At 39.6% G+C, this 27,381-nt stretch overlaps 1 protein-coding gene across 1 annotated transcript in view; it reads left to right on the top strand.

The window, feature by feature from the left end:
* Nucleotides 1–27,381, top strand: part of LOC100376310 (BMP-binding endothelial regulator protein) — a 71,454-nt gene that overhangs the window by 5,260 nt on the left and 38,813 nt on the right. The window contains exon 3 of the mRNA XM_085507263.1: nt 234–392. Within this exon, the coding sequence (XP_085363389.1) occupies nt 234–392 (159 nt within the window). The remainder of the gene's footprint in view (nt 1–233; nt 393–27,381) is intronic.

Genomic DNA, 27,381 nt, shown 5'->3' with positions numbered 1-27,381 from the left:
CCAGATATGGTAGTGTAACATCATCGTTAGTTCTAATCAATATTATAAATGAGATAATTCAACATTATTCAATCAGCAAGTGCCATATTTTGAATATGTGGGCGGTCGCAGTTGGTAAGGGTTCAAGGGCAAGCTCTTGAGCCAATGACTATTTTAATTGAATTTGTTTATCTACAAAGTGTTGTGCCTTCCATTGTAATATCAACGAAAATCTTGTATTTGTTTTGTTCCAGAGCGTCCAACATGCGTGGTAAAAGGCGATCCCCATCATACAACCTTTGATAACGTATCTTATAACTTTTCTGGTCATTGTGCTTATACCATGGTTGAAGACGCTGTGCATAATCCGCCACTCTTTTCTGTCACTGCAGAAAATATGTTCCAGTCAGGAGGTCGGTATAGTCTACAGTTGTGTGTTACATACAGTGAATTTCACAAACCCATGATTTATGTATATAGAGGAAAATCTATAAACTCACCACTTGAACAGTGAACTCCATAAATCTATCATTAGAATGAAATCCATAGGTTTACTACATATACTCCATTAGGCCAAGATTTGTGCAGTGGAATATCTAAACAATTCATTTGATACATATTTTTCTGAAATTATGTTATACATCGAGTATCGTGATACATCGTGGCGTAATTCCATCTTATTGCGTGATGCGAATTCTAAATATGAAAAGATCGCGCTAATTTTCAAGATGACGGAGGATTTTGAAAGAAAAGAAAGTACAAGATGAATAAGTTTTCACCATTTTGCTGTTACGTGTATACTACAAAGTATTCACTCTACTACACGACGGTCATTACTTCTGTACAGTATTCGTGTATACTACAAAGTATTCACTCCACTACACGACGGTCATTACTTCCGTACAGTATTCGTGCATACTACAAAGTATTCACTCCACTACACGACGGTCATTACTTCTGTACAGTATTCGTGCATACTACAAAGTATTCACTCCACTACACGACGGTCATTACTTCCGTACAGTATTCGTGCATACTACAAAGTATTCAGTCCACTACACGACGGTTATTACTTCCGTACAGTATTCGTGCATACTACAAAGTATTCACTCCATTACACGACGGTTATTACTTCCGTACAGTATTCGTGCATACTACAAAGTATTCAATTCACTACACGACGGTTATTACTTCCGTACAGTATTCGTGCATACTACAAAGTATTCACTTCACTACACGACGGTTATTACTTCCGTACAGTATTCGTGTATACTACAAAGTATTCACTTCACTACACGACGGTTATTACTTCCGTACAGTATTCGTGCATACTACAAAGTATTCACTCCACTACACGACGGTTATTACTTCCGTACAGTATTCGTGCATACTGCAAAGTATTCACTCCACTACACGACGGTTATTACTTCCGTACAGTATTCGTGCATACTACAAAGTATTCACTCCACTACACGACGGTTATTACTTCCGTACAGTATTCGTGCATACTACAAAGTATTCACTCCACTACACGACGGTTATTACTTCCGTACAGTATTCGTGCATACTACAAAGTATTCACTCCACTACACGACGGTTATTACTTACGTACAGTATTTGTGCATACTACAAAGTATTCACTTCACTACACGACGGTTATTACTTCCGTACAGTATTCGTGCATACTACAAAGTATTCACTTCACTACAAAACGGTTAATACATCCGTACAGTATTCGTGTATACTACAAAGTATTCACTTTACTACACGACGGTTATTACTTCCGTACAGTATTCGTGCATACTACAAAGTATTCACTTCACTACACGACGGTCATTACTTCTGTACAGTATTCGTGCATACTACAAAGTATTCACTTCACTACACGACGGTCATTACTTCTGTACAGTATTCGTGCATACTACAAAGTATTCACTCCACTACACGATGGTTATTACTTCCGTACAGTATTCGTGCATACTACAAAGTATTCACTTCACTACACGACGGTTATTACTTCCGTACAGTATTCGTGCATACTACAAAGTATTCACTCCACTACACGACGGTTATTACTTCCGTACAGTATTCGTGCATACTACAAAGTATTCACTCCACTACATGACGGTCATTACTTCCGTACAGTATTCGTGCATACTACAAAGTATTCACTTCACTACACGACGGTTATTACTTCCGTACAGTATTCATGCATACTACAAAGTATTCACTTCACTACACGACGGTTAATACTTCCGTACAGTATTCGTGTATACTACAAAGTATTCACTTTACTACACGACGGTTATTACTTCCGTACAGTATTCGTGCATACTACAAAGTATTCACTTCACTACACGACGGTCATTACTTCTGTACAGTATTCGTGCATACTACAAAGTATTCACTTCACTACACGACGGTCATTACTTCTGTACAGTATTCGTGCATACTACAAAGTATTCACTCCACTACATGACGGTTATTACTTCCGTACAGTATTCGTGCATACTACAAAGTATTCACTCCACTACACGACGGTTATTACTTCCGTACAGTATTCGTGCATACTACAAAGTATTCACTCCACTACACGACGGTTATTACTTCCGTACAGTATTCGTGCATACTACAAAGTATTCACTCCACTACACGACGGTTATTACTTCCGTACAGTATTCGTGCATACTACAAAGTATTCACTCCACTACACGACGGTTATTACTTCCGTACAGTATTCGTGAATACTACAAAGTATTCACTCCACTACACGACGGTCATTACTTCTGTACAGTATTCGTGCATACTACAAAATATTCACTCCACTACACGACGGTCATTACTTCTGTACAGTGTTCGTGCATACTACAAAGTATTCACTCCACTACACGACGGTTATTACTTCTGTACAGTATTCGTGCATACTACAAAGTATTCACTCCACTGCACGACGGTCATTACTTCTGTACAGTATTCGTGCATACTACAAAGTATTCACTCCACTGCACGACGGTCATTACTTCTGTACAGTATTCGTGCATACTACAAAGTATTCACTCCACTACATGACGGTCATTAATTCTGCACAGTATTCGTGCATACTACAAAGTATTAACTCCACTACACGACGGTCATTACTTCTGTACAGTATTCGTGCATACTACAAAGTATTCACTCCACTACATGACGGTCATTACTTCTGTACAGTATTCGTGCATACTACAAAGTATTCACTCCACTACACGACGGTCATTACTTCTGTACAGTGTTCGTGCATACTACAAAGTATTCACTCCACTACACGACGGTTATTACTTCTGTACAGTATTCGTGCATACTACAAAGTATTCACTCCACTACACGACGGTCATTACTTCCGTACAGTATTCGTGCATACTACAAAGTATTCACTCCATTACACGACGGTTATTACTTCCGTACAGTATTCGTGCATACTACAAAGTATTCACTCCACTACACAACAGTTATTACTTCCGTACAGTATTCGTGCATACTACAAAGTATTCACTTCACTACACGACGGTTATTACTTCCGTACAGTATTCGTGCATACTACAAAGTATTCACTTCACTACACGACGGTTATTACTTCCGTACAGTATTCGTGTATACTACAAAGTATTCACTTCACTACACGACGGTTATTACTTCCGTACAGTATTCGTGCATACTACAAAGTATTCACTCCACTACACGACGGTTATTACTTCCGTACAGTATTCGTGCATACTACAAAGTATTCACTCTACTACACGACGGTTATTACTTCTGTACAGTATTCGTGCATACTACAAAGTATTCACTCCACTGCACGACGGTCATTACTTCTGTACAGTATTCGTGCATACTACAAAGTATTCACTCCACTGCACGACGGTTATTTCTTCTGTACAGTATCCGTGCATACTACAAAGTATTCACTCCACTACATGACGGTCATTACTTCTGCACAGTATTCGTGCATACTACAAAGTATTAATTCCACTACACGACGGTCATTAATTCTGTACAGTATTGGTGCATACTACAAAGTATTCACTCCACTACATGACGGTCATTACTTCTGTACAGTATTCGTGCATACTACAAAGTATTCACTCCACTACACGACGGTCATTACTTCTGTACAGTGTTCGTGCATACTACAAAGTATTCACTCCACTACACGACGGTTATTACTTCTGTACAGTATTCGTGCATACTACAAAGTATTCACTCCACTACACGACGGTCATTACTTCCGTACAGTATTCGTGCATACTACAAAGTATTCACTCCACTACACGACGGTTATTACTTCCGTACAGTATTCGTGCATACTACAAAGTATTCACTCCACTACACGACGGTTATTACTTCCGTACAGTATTCGTGCATACTACAAAGTATTCACTTCACTACACGACGGTTATTACTTCCGTACAGTATTCGTGCATACTACAAAGTATTCACTTCACTACACGACGGTTATTACTTCCGTACAGTATTCGTGTATACTACAAAGTATTCACTTCACTACACGACGGTTATTACTTCCGTACAGTATTCGTGCATACTACAAAGTATTCACTCCACTACACGACGGTTATTACTTCCGTACAGTATTCGTGCATACCACAAAGTATTCACTCCACTACACGACGGTTATTACTTCCGTACAGTATTCGTGCATACTACAAAGTATTCACTCCACTACACGACGGTTATTACTTCCGTACAGTATTCGTGTATACTACAAAGTATTCACTTCACTACACGACGGTTATTACTTCCGTACAGTATTCGTGCATACTACAAAGTATTCACTCCCCTACACGACGGTTATTACTTCCGTGCAGTATTCGTGCATACTACAAAGTATTCACTCCACTACACGACGGTTATTACTTCCGTACAGTATTCGTGCATACTACAAAGTATTCACTCCACTACACGACGGTTATTACTTCCGTACAGTATTCGTGTATACTACAAAGTATTCACTTCACTACACGACGGTTATTACTTCCGTACAGTATTCGTGCATACTACAAAGTATTCACTCCCCTACACGACGGTTATTACTTCCGTGCAGTATTCGTGCATACTACAAAGTATTCACTCCACTACACGACGGTTATTACTTCCGTACAGTATTCGTGCATACTACAAAGTATTCACTCCACTACACGACGGTTATTACTTCCGTACAGTATTCGTGCATACTACAAAGTATTCACTCCACTACACGATGGTTATTACTTCCGTACAGTATTCGTGCATACTACAAAGTATTCACTCCACTACACGACGGTTATTACTTCCGTACAGTATTCGTGCATACTACAAAGTATTCACTCCACTACACGACGGTTATTACTTACGTACATTATTTGTGCATACTACAAAGTATTCACTTCACTACACGACGGTTATTACTTCCGTACAGTATTCGTGCATACTACAAAGTATTCACTTCACTACACGACGGTTAATACTTCCGTACAGTATTCGTGTATACTACAAAGTATTCACTTTACTACACGACGGTTATTACTTCCGTACAGTATTCGTGCATACTACAAAGTATTCACTTCACTACACGACGGTCATTACTTCTGTACAGTATTCGTGCATACTACAAAGTATTCACTTCACTACATGACGGTCATTACTTCTGTACAGTATTCGTGCATACTACAAAGTATTCACTCCACTACATGACGGTCATTACTTATGTACAGTATTCGTGCATACTACAAAGTATTCACTCCACTACACGACGGTCATTACTTCTGTACAGTGTTCGTGCATACTACAAAGTATTCACTCCACTACATGACGGTTATTACTTCTGTACAGTATTTGTGCATACTACAAAGTATTCACCCCACTACACGACGGTTATTACTTCCGTACAGTATTCGTGCATACTACAAAGAATTCACTCCACTACACGACGGTTATTACTTCCGTACAGTATTCATGCATACTACAAAGTATTCACTCCATTACACGACGGTTATTACTTCCGTACAGTATTCGTGCATACTACAAAGTATTCACTCCACTACACGACGGTTATTACTTCCGTACAGTATTCGTGCATACTACAAAGTATTCACTTCACTACATGGCGGTAATTACTTCTGTACAGTATGTGTGCATACTACAAATTATTCACTCCACTGCACAACGGTCATTACTTCTGTACAGTGTTCGTGCATACTACAAAGCATTCAATCCACTACACGACCGTCATTACTTCTGTACAGTATTCATGCATACTACAAAGTATTCACTCCACTATACGACGGTCATTACTTCTGTACGGTATTCGTGCATACTACAAAGTATTCACTCCACTACACGACGGTTATTACTTCTGTACAGTATTTGTGCATACTACAAAGTATTCATTCCACTACATGACGGTCATTACTTTCGTACAGTATTCGTGCATACTACAAAGTATTCACTCCACTACACGACGGTCATTACTTCCGTGCAGTATTCGTGGATACTACAAAGTATTCACTCCACTACACGACGGTTATTACTTCTGTACAGTATTTGTGCATACTACAAAGTATTCACTCCACTACACGACGGTTATTACTTCTGTACAGTATTCGTGCATACTACAAAGTATTCACTCCACTACACGACGGCCATTACTTCTGTACAGTATTCGTGCATACTACAAAGTATTCACTCCAGTGCACGACAGTCATTACTTCTGTACAGTATCCGTGCATACTACAAAGTATTCACTCCACTACATGACGGTCATTACTTCTGCACAGTATTCGTACATACTACAAAGTATTAACTCCACTACACGATGGTCATTAATTCTGTACAGTATTCGTGCATACTACAAAGTATTCACTCCACTACATGACGGTCATTACTTCTGTACAGTATTCGTGCATACTACAAAGTATTCACTCCACTACACGACGGTCATTACTTCTGTACAGTGTTCGTGCATACTACCAAGTATTCACTCCACTACACGACGGTTATTACTTCTGTACAGTATTCGTGCATACTACAAAGTATTCACTCCACTACACGACGGTCATTACTTCCGTACAGTATTCGTGCATACTACAAAGTATTCACTCCACTACACGACGGTTATTACTTCCGTACAGTATTCGTGCATACTACAAAGTATTCACTCAACTACACGACGGTTATTACTTCCGTACAGTATTCGTGCATACTACAAAGTATTCACTTCACTACACGACGGTTATTACTTCCGTACAGTATTCGTGCATACTACAAAGTATTCACTTCACTACACGACGGTTATTACTTCCGTACAGTATTCGTGTATACTACAAAGTATTCACTTCACTACACGACGGTTATTACTTCCGTACAGTATTCGTGCATACTACAAAGTATTCACTCCACTACACGACGGTTATTACTTCCGTACAGTATTCGTGCATACTACAAAGTATTCACTCCACTACACGACGGTTATTACTTCCGTACAGTATTCGTGCATACTACAAAGTATTCACTCCACTACACGACGGTTATTACTTCCGTACAGTATTCGTGCATACTACAAAGTATTCACTCCACTACACGACGGTTATTACTTCCGTACAGTATTCGTGCATACTACAAAGTATTCACTCCATTACACGACGGTTATTACTTCCGTACAGTATTCGTGCATACTACAAAGTATTCACTCCACTACACGACGGTTATTACTTCCGTACAGTATTCGTGCATACTACAAAGTATTCACTTCACTACATGACGGTAATTACTTCTGTACAGTATTTGTGCATTCTACAAAGTACTCACTCCACTACATGACGGTCATTACTTCTGTACAGTATTCGTGCATACTACAAAGTATTCACTCCACTACACGACGGTCATTACTTCTGTACAGTGTTCGTGCATACTACAAAGTATTCACTCCACTACACGACGGTTATTACTTCCGTACAGTATTCGTGCATACTACAAAGTATTCACTCCACTACACGACGGTCATTACTTCCGTGCAGTATTCGTGGATACTACAAAGTATTCACTCCACTACACGACGGTTATTACTTCTGTACAGTATTTGTGCATACTACAAAGTATTCACTCCACTACACGACGGTTATTACTTCTGTACAGTATTCGTGCATACTACAAAGTATTCACTCCACTGCACGACGGCCATTACTTCTGTACAGTATTCGTGCATACTACAAAGTATTCACTCCACTGCACGACGGTCATTACTTCTGTACAGTATCCGTGCATACTACAAAGTATTCACTCCACTACATGACGGTCATTACTTCTGCACAGTATTCGTACATACTACAAAGTATTAACTCCACTACACGACGGTCATTAATTCTGTACAGTATTCGTGCATACTACAAAGTATTCACTCCACTACATGACGGTCATTACTTCTGTACAGTATTCGTGCATACTACAAAGTATTCACTCCACTACACGACGGTCATTACTTCTGTACAGTGTTCGTGCATACTACCAAGTATTCACTCCACTACACGACGGTTATTACTTCTGTACAGTATTCGTGCATACTACAAAGTATTCACTCCACTACACGACGGTCATTACTTCCGTACAGTATTCGTGCATACTACAAAGTATTCACTCCACTACACGACGGTTATTACTTCCGTACAGTATTCGTGCATACTACAAAGTATTCACTCCACTACACGACGGTTATTACTTCCGTACAGTATTCGTGCATACTACAAAGTATTCACTCCATTACACGACGGTTATTACTTCCGTACAGTATTCGTGCATACTACAAAGTATTCACTCCACTACACGACGGTTATTACTTCCGTACAGTATTCGTGCATACTACAAAGTATTCACTTCACTACATGACGGTAATTACTTCTGTACAGTATTTGTGCATTCTACAAAGTATTCACTCCACTACACGACGGTCATTACTTCTTTACAGTATGTGTGCATACTACAAATTATTCACTCCACTGCACAACGGTCATTACTTCTGTACAGTGTTCGTGCATACTACAAAGTATTCACTCCACTACACGACCGTCATTACTTCTGTACAGTATTCATGCATACTACAAAGTATTCACTCCACTACACGACGGTCATTACTTCCGTACGGTATTCGTGCATACTACAAAGTATTCACTCCACTACACGACGGTTATTACTTCTGTACAGTATTTGTGCATACTACAAAGTATTCATTCCACTACATGACGGTCATTACTTTCGTACAGTATTCGTGCATACTACAAAGTATTCACTCCACTACACGACGGTCATTACTTCCGTGCAGTATTCGTGGATACTACAAAGTATTCACTCCACTACACGACGGTCATTACTTCTGTACAGTATTCGTGCATACTACAAAGTATTCACTCCACTACACGACGGTCATTACTTCTGTACAGTGTTCGTGCATACTACCAAGTATTCACTCCACTACACGACGGTTATTACTTCTGTACAGTATTCGTGCATACTACAAAGTATTCACTCCACTACACGACGGTCATTACTTCCGTACAGTATTCGTGCATACTACAAAGTATTCACTCCACTACACGACGGTTATTACTTCCGTACAGTATTCGTGCATACTACAAAGTATTCACTCCACTACACGACGGTTATTACTTCCGTACAGTATTCGTGCATACTACAAAGTATTCACTCCATTACACGACGGTTATTACTTCCGTACAGTATTCGTGCATACTACAAAGTATTCACTCCACTACACGACGGTTATTACTTCCGTACAGTATTCGTGCATACTACAAAGTATTCACTTCACTACATGACGGTAATTACTTCTGTACAGTATTTGTGCATTCTACAAAGTATTCACTCCACTACACGACGGTCATTACTTCTTTACAGTATGTGTGCATACTACAAATTATTCACTCCACTGCACAACGGTCATTAATTCTGTACAGTGTTCGTGCATACTACAAAGTATTCACTCCACTACACGACCGTCATTACTTCTGTACAGTATTCATGCATACTACAAAGTATTCACTCCACTACACGACGGTCATTACTTCCGTACGGTATTCGTGCATACTACAAAGTATTCACTCCACTACACGACGGTTATTACTTCTGTACAGTATTTGTGCATACTACAAAGTATTCATTCCACTACATGACGGTCATTACTTTCGTACAGTATTCGTGCATACTACAAAGTATTCACTCCACTACACGACGGTCATTACTTCCGTGCAGTATTCGTGGATACTACAAAGTATTCACTCCACTACACGACGGTCATTACTTCTGTACAGTATTCTTGCATACTACAAAGTATTCACTTCACTACACGACGGTCATTACTTCTGCACAGTATTCGTGTATACTACAAAGTATTCACTCCACTACACGACGGTTATTACTTCTGTACAGTATGTGTGCATACAACAAAGTATTCACTCCACTACACGACGGTCATTACTTCTGTACAGTATTCGTTCATACTACAATGTATTCACTCCACTACACGACGGTCATTACTTCTGTACATTATGTGTGCATACTACAAAGTATTCACTCCACTACACGACGGTCATTACTTCTATACAGTATTCGTGCATACTACAAAGTATTCACTCCACTGTACGACGGTCATTACTTCTGTACAGTGTTCGTGCATACTACAAAGTATTCACTCCACTACACGACGGTCATTACTTCTGTACAGTATTTGTGCATTCTACAAAGTATTCACTCCACTACACGACGGTCATTACTTCTGTACAGTATGTGTGCATACCACAAATTATTCACTCCACTGCACGACGGTCATTACTTCTGTACAGTGTTCGTGCATACTACAAAGTATTCACTCCACTACACGACGGTCATTACTTCTGTACAGTATGTGTGCATACTACAAATTATTCACTCCACTGCACAACGGTCATTACTTCTGTACAGTGTTCGTGCATACTACAAAGTATTCACTCCACTACACGACCGTCATTACTTCTGTACAGTATTCATGCATACTACAAAGTATTCACTCCACTACACGACGGTCATTACTTCCGTACGGTATTCGTGCATACTACAAAGTATTCACTCCACTACACGACGGTTATTACTTCTGTACAGTATTTGTGCATACTACAAAGTATTCATTCCACTACATGACGGTCATTACTTTCGTACAGTATTCGTGCATACTACAAAGTATTCACTCCACTACACGACGGTCATTACTTCCGTGCAGTATTCGTGGATACTACAAAGTATTCACTCCACTACACGACGGTCATTACTTCTGTACAGTATTCTTGCATACTACAAAGTATTCACTTCACTACACGACGGACATTACTTCTGCACAGTATTCGTGTATACTACAAAGTATTCACTCCACTACACGACGGTTATTACTTCTGTACAGTATTTGTGCATACTACAAAGTATTCACTCCACTACACGACGGTTATTACTTCCGTACAGTATTCGTGCATACTACAAAGTATTCACTCCACTACACGACGGTTATTACTTCCGTACAGTATTCGTGCATACTACAAAGTATTCACTCCACTACACGACGGTCATTACTTCTGTACAGTATTCGTGCATACTACAAAGTATTCACTCCACTACACGACGGTCATTACTTCTGTACAGTGTTCGTGCATACTACAAAGTATTCACTCCACTACACGACGGTTATTACTTCTGTACAGTATTCGTGCATACTACAAAGTATTCACTCCACTGCACGACGGTCATTACTTCTGTACAGTATTCGTGCATACTACAAAGTATTCACTCCACTGCACGACGGTCATTACTTCTCTACAGTATTCGTGCATACTACAAAGTATTCACTCCACTACATGACGGTCATTACTTCTGCACAGTATTCGTGCATACTACAAAGTATTAACTCCACTACACGACGGTCATTACTTCTGTACAGTATTCGTGCATACTACAAAGTATTCACTCCACTACATGACGGTCATTACTTCTGTACAGTATTCGTGCATACTACAAATTATTCACTCCACTACACGACGGTCATTACTTCTGTACAGTGTTCGTGCATACTACAAAGTATTCACTCCACTACACGACGGTTATTACTTCTGTACAGTATTCGTGCATACTACAAAGTATTCACTCCACTACACGACGGTCATTACTTCCGTACAGTATTCGTGTATACTACAAAGTATTCACTCCACTACACGACGGTTATTACTTCCGTACTGTATTCGTGCATACTACAAAGTATTCACTCCACTACACGACGGTTATTACTTCCGTACAGTATTCGTGCATACTACAAAGTATTCACTTCACTACACGACGGTTATTACTTCCGTACAGTATTCGTGCATACTACAAAGTATTCACTTCACTACACGACGGTTATTACTTCCGTACAGTATTCGTGTATACTACAAAGTATTCACTTCACTACACGACGGTTATTACTTCCGTACAGCATTCGTGCATACTACAAAGTATTCACTCCACTACACGACGGTTATTACTTCCGTACAGTCTTCGTGCATACTACAAAGTATTCACTCCACTACACGACGGTTATTACTTCTGTACAGTATTCGTGCATACTACAAAGTATTCACTCCACTGCACGACGGTCATTACTTCTGTACAGTATTCGTGCATACTACAAAGTATTCACTCCACTACACGACGGTCATTACTTCTGTACATTATTCGTGCATACTACAAAGTATTCACTCCACTACACGACGGTCATTACTTCCGTACAGTATTCGTGCATACTACAAAGTATTCACTCCACTACACGACGGTCATTACTTCCGTACAGTATTCGTGCATACTACAAAGTATTCACTCCACTACACGACGGTTATTACTTCCGTACAGTATTTGTGCATACTACAAAGTATTCACTTCACTACACGACGGTTATTACTTCCGTACAGTATTCGTGCATACTACAAAGTATTCACTTCACTACACGACGGTTATTACTTCCGTACAGTATTCGTGTATACTACAAAGTATTCACTTCACTACACGACGGTTATTACTTCCGTACAGTATTCGTGCATACTACAAAGTATTCACTCCACTACACGACGGTTATTACTTCCGTACAGTATTCGTGCATACTACAAAGTATTCACTCCACTACACGACGGTTATTACTTCCGTACAGTATTCGTGCATACTACAAAGTATTCACTCCACTACACGACGGTTATTACTTCCGTACAGTATTCGTGCATACTACAAAGTATTCACTCCACTACACGACGGTTATTACTTCCGTACAGTATTCGTGCATACTACAAAGCATTCACTCCATTACACGACGGTTATTACTTCCGTACAGTATTCGTGCATACTACAAAGTATTCACTCCACTACACGACCGTTATTACTTCCGTACAGTATTCGTGCATACTACAAAGTATTCACTTCACTACATGACGGTAATTACTTCTGTACAGTATTTGTGCATTCTACAAAGTATTCACTCCACTACACGACGGTCATTACTTCTGTACAGTATGTGTGCATACTACAAATTATTCACTCCACTGCACAACGGTCATTACTTCTGTACAGTGTTCGTGCATACTACAAAGTATTCACTCCACTACACGACCGTCATTACTTCTGTACAGTATTCATGCATACTACAAAGTACTCACTCCACTACACGACGGTCATTACTTCCGTACGGTATTCGTGCATACTACAAAGTATTCACTCCACTACACGACGGTTATTACTTCTGTACAGTATTTGTGCATACTACAAAGTATTCATTCCACTACATGACGGTCATTACTTTCGTACAGTATTCGTGCATACTACAAAGTATTCACTCCACTACACGACGGTCATTACTTCCGTGCAGTATTCGTGGATACTACAAAGTATTCACTCCACTACACGACGGTCATTACTTCTGTACAGTATTCGTTCATACTACAAAGTATTCACTCCACTACACGACGGTCATTACTTCTGTACATTATGTGTGCATACTACAAAGTATTCACTCCACTACACGACGGTCATTACTTCTATACAGTATTCGTGCATACTACAAAGTATTCACTCCACTGTACGACGGTCATTACTTCTGTACAGTGTTCGTGCATACTACAAAGTATTCACTCCACTACACGACGGTCATTACTTCTGTACAGTATTTGTGCATTCTACAAAGTATTCACTCCACTACACGACGGTCATTACTTCTGTACAGTATGTGTGCATACTACAAATTATTCACTCCACTGCACGACGGTCATTACTTCTGTACAGTGTTCGTGCATACTACAAAGTATTCACTCCACTACACGACGGTCATTACTTCTGTACAGTATGTGTGCATACTACAAATTATTCACTCCACTGCACAACGGTCATTACTTCTGTACAGTGTTCGTGCATACTACAAAGTATTCACTCCACTACACGACCGTCATTACTTCTGTACAGTATTCATGCATACTACAAAGTATTCACTCCACTACACGACGGTTATTACTTCCGTACAGTATTCGTGCATACTACAAAGTATTCACTTCACTACATGACGGTAATTACTTCTGTACAGTATTTGTGCATTCTACAAAGTATTCACTCCACTACACGACGGTCATTACTTCTTTACAGTATGTGTGCATACTACAAATTATTCACTCCACTGCACAACGGTCATTAATTCTGTACAGTGTTCGTGCATACTACAAAGTATTCACTCCACTACACGACCGTCATTACTTCTGTACAGTATTCATGCATACTACAAAGTATTCACTCCACTACACGACGGTTATTACTTCTGTACAGTATTTGTGCATACTACAAAGTATTCATTCCACTACATGACGGTCATTACTTTCGTACAGTATTCGTGCATACTACAAAGTATTCACTCCACTACACGACGGTCATTACTTCCGTGCAGTATTCGTGGATACTACAAAGTATTCACTCCACTACACGACGGTCATTACTTCTGTACAGTATTCTTGCATACTACAAAGTATTCACTTCACTACACGACGGACATTACTTCTGCACAGTATTCGTCTATACTACAAAGTATTCACTCCACTACACGACGGTTATTACTTCTGTACAGTATTCGTGCATACTACAAAGTATTCACTCCACTACACGACGGTTATTACTTCCGTACAGTATTCGTGCATACTACAAAGTATTCACTCCACTACACGACGGTTATTACTTCCGTACAGTATTCGTGCATACTACAAAGTATTCACTCCACTACACGACGGTCATTACTTCTGTACAGTATTCGTGCATACTACAAAGTATTCACTCCACTACACGACGGTCATTACTTCTGTACAGTGTTCGTGCATACTACAAAGTATTCACTCCACTACACGACGGTTATTACTTCTGTACAGTATTCGTGCATACTACAAAGTATTCACTCCACTGCACGACGGTCATTACTTCTGTACAGTATTCGTGCATACTACAAAGTATTCAGTCCACTGCACGACGGTCATTACTTCTCTACAGTATTCGTGCATACTACAAAGTATTCACTCCACTACATGACGGTCATTACTTCTGCACAGTATTCGTGCATACTACAAAGTATTAACTCCACTACACGACGGTCATTACTTCTGTACAGTATTCGTGCATACTACAAAGTATTCACTCCACTACATGACGGTCATTACTTCTGTACAGTATTCGTGCATACTACAAATTATTCACTCCACTACACGACGGTCATTACTTCTGTACAGTGTTCGTGCATACTACAAAGTATTCACTCCACTACACGACGGTTATTACTTCTGTACAGTATTCGTGCATACTACAAAGTATTCACTTCACTACACGACGGTCATTACTTCCGTACAGTATTCGTGTATACTACAAAGTATTCACTCCACTACACGACGGTTATTACTTCCGTACAGTATTCGTGCATACTACAAAGTATTCACTCCACTACACGACGGTTATTACTTCCGTACAGTATTCGTGCATACTACAAAGTATTCACTTCACTACACGACGGTTATTACTTCCGTACAGTATTCGTGCATACTACAAAGTATTCACTTCACTACACGACGGTTATTACTTCCGTACAGTATTCGTGTATACTACAAAGTATTCACTTCACTACACGACGGTTATTACTTCCGTACAGTATTCGTGCATACTACAAAGTATTCACTCCACTACACGACGGTTATTACTTCCGTACAGTCTTCGTGCATACTACAAAGTATTCACTCCACTACACGACGGTTATTACTTCTGTACAGTATTCGTGCATACTACAAAGTATTCACTCCACTGCACGACGGTCATTACTTCTGTACAGTATTCGTGCATACTACAAAGTATTCACTCCACTACACGACGGTCATTACTTCTGTACAGTATTCGTGCATACTACAAAGTATTCACTCCACTACACGACGGTCATTACTTCCGTACAGTATTCGTGCATACTACAAAGTATTCACTCCACTACACGACGGTTATTACTTCCGTACAGTATTCGTGCATACTACAAAGTATTCACTCCACTACACGACGGTTATTACTTCCGTACAGTATTTGTGCATACTACAAAGTATTCACTTCACTACACGACGGTTATTACTTCCGTACAGTATTCGTGCATACTACAAAGTATTCACTTCACTACACGACGGTTATTACTTCCGTACAGTATTCGTGCATACTACAAAGTATTCACTTCACTACACGACGGTTATTACTTCCGTACAGTATTCGTGCATACTACAAAGTATTCACTCCACTACACGACGGTTATTACTTCCGTACAGTATTCGTGCATACTACAAAGTATTCACTCCACTACACGACGGTTATTACTTCCGTACAGTATTCGTGCATACTACAAAGTATTCACTCCACTACACGACGGTTATTACTTCCGTACAGTATTCGTGCATACTACAAAGTATTCACTCCACTACACGACGGTTATTACTTCCGTACAGTATTCGTGCATACTACAAAGCATTCACTCCATTACACGACGGTTATTACTTCCGTACAGTATTCGTGCATACTACAAAGTATTCACTCCACTACACGACCGTTATTACTTCCGTACAGTATTCGTGCATACTACAAAGTATTCACTTCACTACATGACGGTAATTACTTCTGTACAGTATTTGTGCATTCTACAAAGTATTCACTCCACTACACGACGGTCATTACTTCTGTACAGTATGTGTGCATACTACAAATTATTCACTCCACTGCACAACGGTCATTACTTCTGTACAGTGTTCGTGCATACTACAAAGTATTCACTCCACTACACGACCGTCATTACTTCTGTACAGTATTGATGCATACTACAAAGTACTCACTCCACTACACGACGGTCATTACTTCCGTACGGTATTCGTGCATACTACAAAGTATTCACTCCACTACACGACGGTTATTACTTCTGTACAGTATTTGTGCATACTACAAAGTATTCATTCCACTACATGACGGTCATTACTTTCGTACAGTATTCGTGCATACTACAAAGTATTCACTCCACTACACGACGGTCATTACTTCCGTGCAGTATTCGTGGATACTACAAAGTATTCACTCCACTACACGACGGTCATTACTTCTGTACAGTATTCTTGCATACTACAAAGTATTCACTTCACTACACGACGGTCATTACTTCTGCACAGTATTCGTGTATAATACAAAGTATTCACTCCACTACACGACGGTTATTACTTCTGTACAGTATTTGTGCATACTACAAAGTATTCACTCCACTACACGACGGTTATTACTTCCGTACAGTATTCGTGCATACTACAAAGTATTCACTCCACTACACGACGGTTATTACTTCCGTACAGTATTCGTGCATACTACAAAGTATTCACTCCACTACACGACGGTCATTACTTCTGTACAGTATTCGTGCATACTACAAAGTATTCACTCCACTACACGACGGTCATTACTTCTGTACAGTGTTCGTGCATACTACAAAGTATTCACTCCACTACACAACGGTTATTACTTCTGTACAGTATTCGTGCATACTACAAAGTATTCACTCCACTGCACGACGGTCATTACTTCTGTACAGTATTCGTGCATACTACAAAGTATTCACTCCACTACACGACGGTCATTAATTCTGTACAGTATTCGTGCATACTACAAAGTATTCACTCCACTACATGACGGTCATTACTTCTGTACAGTATTCGTGCATACTACAAAGTATTCACTCCACTACACGACGGTCATTACTTCTGTACAGTGTTCGTGCATACTACAAAGTATTCACTCCACTACACGACGGTTATTACTTCTGTACAGTATTCGTGCATACTACAAAGTATTCACTCCACTACACGACGGTCATTACTTCCGTACAGTATTCGTGCATACTACAAAGTATTCACTCCACTACACGACGGTTATTACTTCCGTACAGTATTCGTGCATACTACAAAGTATTCACTCCACTACACGACGGTTATTACTTCCGTACAGTATTCGTGCATACTACAAAGTATTCACTTCACTACACGACGGTTATTACTTCCGTACAGTATTCGTGCATACTACAAAGTATTCACTTCACTACACGACGGTTATTACTTCCGTACAGTATTCGTGTATACTACAAAGTATTCACTTCACTACACGACGGTTATTACTTCCGTACAGTATTCGTGCATACTACAAAGTATTCACTCCACTACACGACGGTTATTACTTCCGTACAGTATTCGTGCATACTACAAAGTATTCACTCCACTACACGACGGTTATTACTTCCGTACAGTATTCGTGCATACTACAAAGTATTCACTCCACTACACGACGGTTATTACTTCCGTACAGTATTCGTGCATACTACAAAGTATTCACTCCACTACACGACGGTTATTACTTCCGTACAGTATTCGTGCATACTACAAAGTATTCACTCCATTACACGACGGTTATTACTTCCGTACAGTATTCGTGCATACTACAAAGTATTCACTCCACTACACGACGGTTATTACTTCCGTACAGTATTCATGCATACTACAAAATATTCACTTCACTACATGACGGTAATTACTTCTGTACAGTATTTGTGCATTCTACAAAGTATTCACTCCACTACACGACGGTCATTACTTCTGTACAGTATGTGTGCATACTACAAATTATTCACTCCACTGCACAACGGTCATTACTTCTGTACAGTGTTCGTGCATACTACAAAGTATTCACTCCACTACACGACCGTCATTACTTCTGTACAGTATTCATGCATACTACAAAGTACTCACTCCACTACACGACGGTCATTACTTCCGTACGGTATTCGTGCATACTACAAAGTATTCACTCCACTACACGACGGTTATTACTTCTGTACAGTATTTGTGCATACTACAAAGTATTCATTCCACTACATGACGGTCATTACTTTCGTACAGTATTCGTGCATACTACAAAGTATTCACTCCACTACACGACGGTCATTACTTCCGTGCAGTATTCGTGGATACTACAAAGTATTCACTCCACTACACGACGGTCATTACTTCTGTACAGTATTCTTGCATACTACAAAGTATTCACTTCACTACACGACGGTCATTACTTCTGCACGGTATTCGTGTATACTACAAAGTATTCACTCCACTACACGACGGTTATTACTTCTGTACAGTATTTGTGCATACTACAAAGTATTAACTCCACTACATGATGGTCATTACTTCTGTACAGTATTCGTGCATACTACAAAGTATTCACTCCACTACACGACGGTGATTACTTCTGTACAGTATTTGTGCATTCTACAAAGTATTCACTCCACTACACGACGGTCATTACTTCTGTACAGTATTCGTGCATACTACAAAGTATTCACTCCACTACACGACGGTCATTACTACTGTACAGTATTCGTGCTTACTACAAAGTATTCACTCCACTACACGACGGTCATTACTTCTGTACAGTGTTCGTGCATACTACAAAGTATTCACTCCACTACACGACGGTCATTACTTCTGTACAGTATTCGTTCATACTACAAAGTATTCACTCCACTACACAACGGTCATTACTTCTGTACATTGTTCGTGCATACTACAAAGTATTCACTCAACTACACGACGGTCATTACTTCTGTACAGTATGTGTGCATACTACAAATAATTCACTCCTCTACACGACGGTCATTACTTCTGTACAGTATTCGTGCATACTACAAAGTATTCACTCCACTACATGACGGTCATTACTTATGTACAGTATTTGTGCATACTACAAAGTATTCACTCCACTACACGACGGTCATTACTTCTGTACAGTATTTGTGCATACTACAAAGTATTAACTCCACTACATGACGGTCATTTCTTCTGTACAGTATTCGTGGATACTACAAAGTATTCACTCCACTACATGACGGTCATTAATTCCGTACAGTATTCGTGCATACTACAAAGTATTAACTCCACTACACGACGGTCATTACTTCCGTACAGTATTTGTGCATACTACTAAGTATTAACTCCACTACATGACGGTCATTACTTCTGTACAGTATTCGTTCATACTACAAAGTATTCACTCCACTACACGACGGTCATTACGTCTGTACAGTATGTGTGCATACTACAAAGTATTCACTCCACTACACGACGGTCATTACTTCTGTACAGTATTCGTGCATACTACAAAGTATTCACTCCATTACATTACGGTCATTACTTCTGTACAGTATTTGTGCATACTACAAAGTATTCACTCCACTACACGACGGTCATTACGTCTGTACAGTATGTGTGCATACTACAAAGTATTCACTCCACTACACGACGGTCATTACTTCTGTACAGTATTCGTGCATACTGCAAAGTATTCACTCCACTACATGACGGTCATTACTTCTGTACAGTATTTGTGCATTCTACAAAGTATTCACTCCACTACACGACGGTCATTACGTCTGTACAGTATGTGTGCATACTACAAAGTATTCACTCCACTACACGACGGTCATTACTTCCGTACAGTATTCGTGCATACTACAAAGTATTCACTCTACTACACGACGGTCATAACTTCTGTACAGTATTCGTGCATACTACAAAGTATTCACTCCACTACACAACGGTTATTACTTCTGTACAGTATCCGTGCATACTACAATGTATTCACTCCACTACACGACGGTCATTACTTCTGTACAGTATTCGTGCATACTACAAAGTATTCACTCCATTACATTACGGTCATTACTTCTGTAAATATATGTGCATACTACAAAGTATTCACTCCACTACACGACGGTCATTTCTTCTGTACAGTATGTGTGCATACTACAAAGTATTCACTCCTCTACACGACGGTCATTACTTCTGTACAGTATTCGTGCATACTACAAAGTATTCACTCCACTACATGTCGGTAATAACTTATGTACAGTATTTGTGCATACTACAAAGTATTCACTCCACTACACGACGGTCATTACTTCTGTACTGTATTTGTGCATACTACAAAGTGTTAACTCCACTACATGACGGTCATTACTTCTGTACAGTATTCGTGCATACTACAAAGTATTCACTCCACTACATGACGGTCATTAATTCCGTACAGTATTCGTGCATACTACAAAGTATTAACTCCACTACACGACGGTCATTACTTCCGTACAGTATTTGTGCATACTACTAAGTATTAACTCCACTACATGACGGTCATTACTTCTGTACAGTATTCGTTCATACTACAAAGTATTCACTCCACTACACGACGGTCATTACGTCTGTACAGTATGTGTGCATACTACAAAGTATTCACTCCACTACACGACGGTCATTACTTCTGCACAGTATTCGTGCATACTACAAAGTATTCACTCCATTACATTACGGTCATTACTTCTGTACAGTATTTGTGCATACTACAAAGTATTCACTCCACTACACGACGGTCATTACGTCTGTACAGTATGTGTGCATACTACAAAGTATTCACTCCACTACACGACGGTCATTACTTCTGTACAGTATTCGTGCATACTACAAAGTATTCACTCCACTACATGACGGTCATTACTTCTGTACAGTATTTGTGCATTCTACAAAGTATTCACTCCACTACACGACGGTCATTACTTCTGTACAGTATGTGTGCATACCACAAATTATTCACTCCACTGCACGACGGTCATTACTTCTGTACAGTGTTCGCGCATACTACAAAGTATTCACTCCACTACACGACGGTCATTACTTCCGTACGGTATTCGTGCATACTACAAAGTATTCACTCCACTACACGACGGTTATTACTTCTGTACAGTATTGTGTGCACACAACAAAGTATTCACTCCACTACACGACGGTCATTACTTCTGTACAGTATTCGTTCATACTACAAAGTATTCACTCCACTACACGACGGTCATTACGTCTGTACAGTATGTGTGCATACTACAAAGTATTCACTCCACTACACGACGGTCATTACTTCTGTACAGTATTCGTGCATACTACAAAGTATTCACTCCATTACATTACGGTCATTACTTCTGTAAATATTTGTGCATACTACAAAGTATTCACTCCACTACACGACGGTCATTACGTCTGTACAGTATATGTGCATACTACAAAGTATTCACTCCACTACACGACGGTCATTACTTCTGTACAGTATTCGTGCATACTACAAAGTATTCACTCCACTACATGTCGGTAATAACTTATGTACAGTATTTGTGCATACTACAAAGTATTCACTCCACTACACGACGGTCATTACTTCTGTACAGTATTTGTGCATACTACAAAGTATTAACTCCACTACATGACGGTCATTACTTCTGTACAGTATTCGTGCATACTACAAAGTATTCACTCCACTACATGACGGTCATTAATTCCGTACAGTATTCGTGCATACTACAAAGTATTAACTCCACTACACGACGGTCATTACTTCCGTACAGTATTTGTGCATACTACAAAGTATTCACTCCACTACATGACGGTCATTACTTCTGTACATTGTTCGTGCATACTACAAAGTATTCACTCCACTACACGACGGTCATTTCTTCTGTACAGTATTCGTGCATACTACAAAGTATTCACTCCACTACATGTCGGTAATAACTTATGTACAGTATTTGTGCATACTACAAAGTATTCACTCCACTACACGACGGTCATTACTTCTGTACAGTATTTGTGCATACTACAAAGTATTAACTCCACTACATGACGGTCATTACTTCTGTACAGTATTCGTGCATACTACAAAGTATTCACTCCACTACATGACGGTCATTAATTCCGTACAGTATTCGTGCATACTACAAAGTATTAACTCCACTACACGACGGTCATTACTTCCGTACAGTATTTGTGCATACTACTAAGTATTAACTCCACTACATGACGGTCATTACTTCTGTACATTGTTCGTGCATACTACAAAGTATTCACTCCACTACACGACGGTCATTTCTTCTGTACAGTATTCGTGCATACTACAAAGTATTCACTCCACTACATGTCGGTAATAACTTATGTACAGTATTTGTACATACTACAAAGTATTCACTCCACTACACGACGGTCATTACTTCTGTACAGTATTTGTGCATACTACAAAGTATTAACTCCACTACATGACGGTCATTACTTCTGTACAGTATTCGTGCATACTACAAAGTATTTACTCCACTACATGACGGTCATTAATTCCGTACAGTATTCGTGCATACTACAAAGTATTAACTCCACTACACGACGGTCATTACTTCCGTACAGTATTTGTGCATACTACTAAGTATTAACTCCACTACACGACGGTCATTACGTCTGTACAGTATGTGTGCATACTACAAAGTATTCACTCCACTACACGACGGTCATTACTTCTGTACAGTATTCGTGCATACTACAAAGTATTCACTCCATTACATTACGGTCATTACTTCTGTACAGTATTTGTGCATACTACAAAGTATTCACTCCACTACACGACGGTCATTACGTCTGTACAGTATGTGTGCATACTACAAAGTATTCACTCCACTACACGACGGTCATTACTTCTGTACTGTATTCATGCATACTACAAAGTATTCACTCCACTACACGACGGTCATTACTTCCGTACGGTATTCGTGCATACTACAAAGTATTCACTCCACTACACGACGGTTATTACTTCTGTACAGTATTGTGTGCACACAACAAAGTATTCACTCCACTACACGACGGTCATTACTTCTGTACAGTATTCGTGCATACTACAAAGTATTCACTCTACTACACGACGGTCATAACTTCTGTACAGTATTCGTGCATACTACAAAGTATTCACTCCACTACATGACGGTCATTAATTCCGTACAGTATTCGTGCATACTACAAAGTATTAACTCCACTACACGACGGTCATTACTTCCGTACAGTATTTGTGCATACTACAAAGTATTCACTCCACTACATGACGGTCATTACTTCTGTACATTGTTCGTGCATACTACAAAGTATTCACTCCACTACACGACGGTCATTTCTTCTGTACAGTATTCGTGCATACTACAAAGTATTCACTCCACTACATGTCGGTAATAACTTATGTACAGTATTTGTGCATACTACAAAGTATTCACTCCACTACACGACGGTCATTACTTCTGTACAGTATTTGTGCATACTACAAAGTATTAACTCCACTACATGACGGTCATTACTTCTGTACAGTATTCGTGCATACTACAAAGTATTCACTCCACTACATGACGGTCATTAATTCCGTACAGTATTCGTGCATACTACAAAGTATTAACTCCACTACACGACGGTCATTACTTCCGTACAGTATTTGTGCATACTACTAAGTATTAACTCCACTACATGACGGTCATTACTTCTGTACAGTATTCGTTCATACTACAAAGTATTCACTCCACTACACGACGGTCATTACGTCTGTACAGTATGTGTGCATACTACAAAGTATTCACTCCACTACACGACGGTCATTACTTCTGTACAGTATTCGTGCATACTACAAAGTATTCACTCCATTACATTACGGTCATTACTTCTGTACAGTATTTGTGCATACTACAAAGTATTCACTCCACTACACGACGGTCATTACGTCTGTACAGTATGTGTGCATACTACAAAGTATTCACTCCACTACATGACGGTCATTACTTCTGTACAGTATTTGTGCATTCTACAAAGTATTCACTCCACTACACGACGGTCATTACTTCTGTACAGTATGTGTGCATACCACAAATTATTCACTCCACTGCACGACGGTCATTACTTCTGTACAGTGTTCGTGCATACTACAAAGTATTCACTCCACTACACGACGGTCATTACTTCTGTACAGTATTCATGCATACTACAAAGTATTCACTCCACTACACGACGGTCATTACTTCCGTACGGTATTCGTGCATACTACAAAGTATTCACTCCACTACACGACGGTTATTACTTCTGTACAGTATTGTGTGCACACAACAAAGTATTCACTCCACTACACGACGGTCATTACTTCTGTACAGTATTCGTGCATACTACAAAGTATTCACTCTACTACACGACGGTCATAACTTCTGTACAGTATTCGTGCATACTACAAAGTATTCACTCCACTACACAACGGTTATTACTTCTGTACAGAATCCGCGCATACTACAAAGTATTCACTCCACTACACGACGGTTACTACTTCTGTACAGTATTCGTGTATACTACAAAGTATTCACTCCACTACACGACGGACATTACTTCTGTACAGTATTCGTGCATACTACAAAGTATTCACACCACTACACGACGGTCATTACTTCTGTACAGTATTCGTGCATACTACAAAGTATTCATTCCACTACACGATGGTTACTACTTCTGTACATTATTCGTGTATACTACAAAGTATTCACTCCACTACACGACGGACATTACTTCTGTACAGTATTCGTGTATACTACAAAGTATTCACTCCACTGCACGACGGTCATTACTTCTGTACAGTATTTGTGCATACTACAAAGTATTCACTCCACTACACGACGGTCATTACTTCTGTACAGTATGTGTGCATAATACAAAGTATTCACTCCACTACACGGCGGTCATTACTTCTGTACAGTATTCGTGTATACTACAAAGTATTCACTCCACTACACGACGGTTATTACTTCCGTACAGTATTCGTGCATACTACAAAGTATTCACTCCACTACACGACGGTCATTACTTCTGTACAGTATTCATGCATACTACAAAGTATTCACTCCACTACACGACGGTCATTACTTCCGTACAGTATTCGTGCATACTACAATGTATTCACTCCACTGCACGACGGTCATTACTTCTGTACAGTATTCGTGCATACTACAAAGTATTCACTCCACTGCACGACGGTCATTACTTCTGTACAGTATTCGTGCATACTACAAAGTATTCACTCCACTACATGACGGTCATTACTTCTGCACAGTATTCGTGCATACTACAAAGTATTAACTCCACTACACGACGGTCATTACTTCTGTACAGTATTCGTGCATACTACAAAGTATTCACTCCACTACATGACGGTTATTACTTCCGTACAGTATTCGTGCATACTACAAAGTATTCACTCCACTACACGACGGTTATTACTTCCGTACAGTATTTGTGCATACTACAAAGTATTCACTCCACTACACGATGGTTACTACTTCTGTACATTATTCGTGTATACTACAAAGTATTCACTCCACTACACGACGATCATTACTTCTGTACAATATTCGTGCATACTACAAAGTATTCACTCCACTACATGACGGTCATTACTTCTGTACAGTATGTGTGCATACCACAAATTATTCACTCCACTGCACGACGGTCATTACTTCTGTACAGTGTTCGTGAATACTACAAAGTATTCACTCTACTACACGACGGTCATTACTTCTGTACAGTATTCATGCATACTGCAAAGTATTCACTCCACTACACGACGGTCATTACTTCCGTACGGTATTCGTGCATACTACAAAGTATTCACTCCACTACACGACGGTTATTACTTCTGTACAGTATTGTGTGCACACAACAAAGTATTCACTCCACTACACGACGGTCATTACTTCTGTACAGTATTCGTGCATACTACAAAGTATTCACTCTACTACACGACGGTCATAACTTCTGTACAGTATTCGCGCATACTACAAAGTATTCACTCCACTACACAACGGTTATTACTTCTGTACAGTAT

Source organism: Saccoglossus kowalevskii, chromosome 13, assembly GCF_978046115.1.
Source record: "Saccoglossus kowalevskii chromosome 13, keSacKowa6.1, whole genome shotgun sequence".
In the NCBI taxonomy this organism is placed as follows: Eukaryota; Metazoa; Hemichordata; class Enteropneusta; family Harrimaniidae; genus Saccoglossus; species Saccoglossus kowalevskii.
Note: the sequence above shows the minus strand (reverse complement) of the source record. Positions and strands in the feature narration are given on the sequence as shown.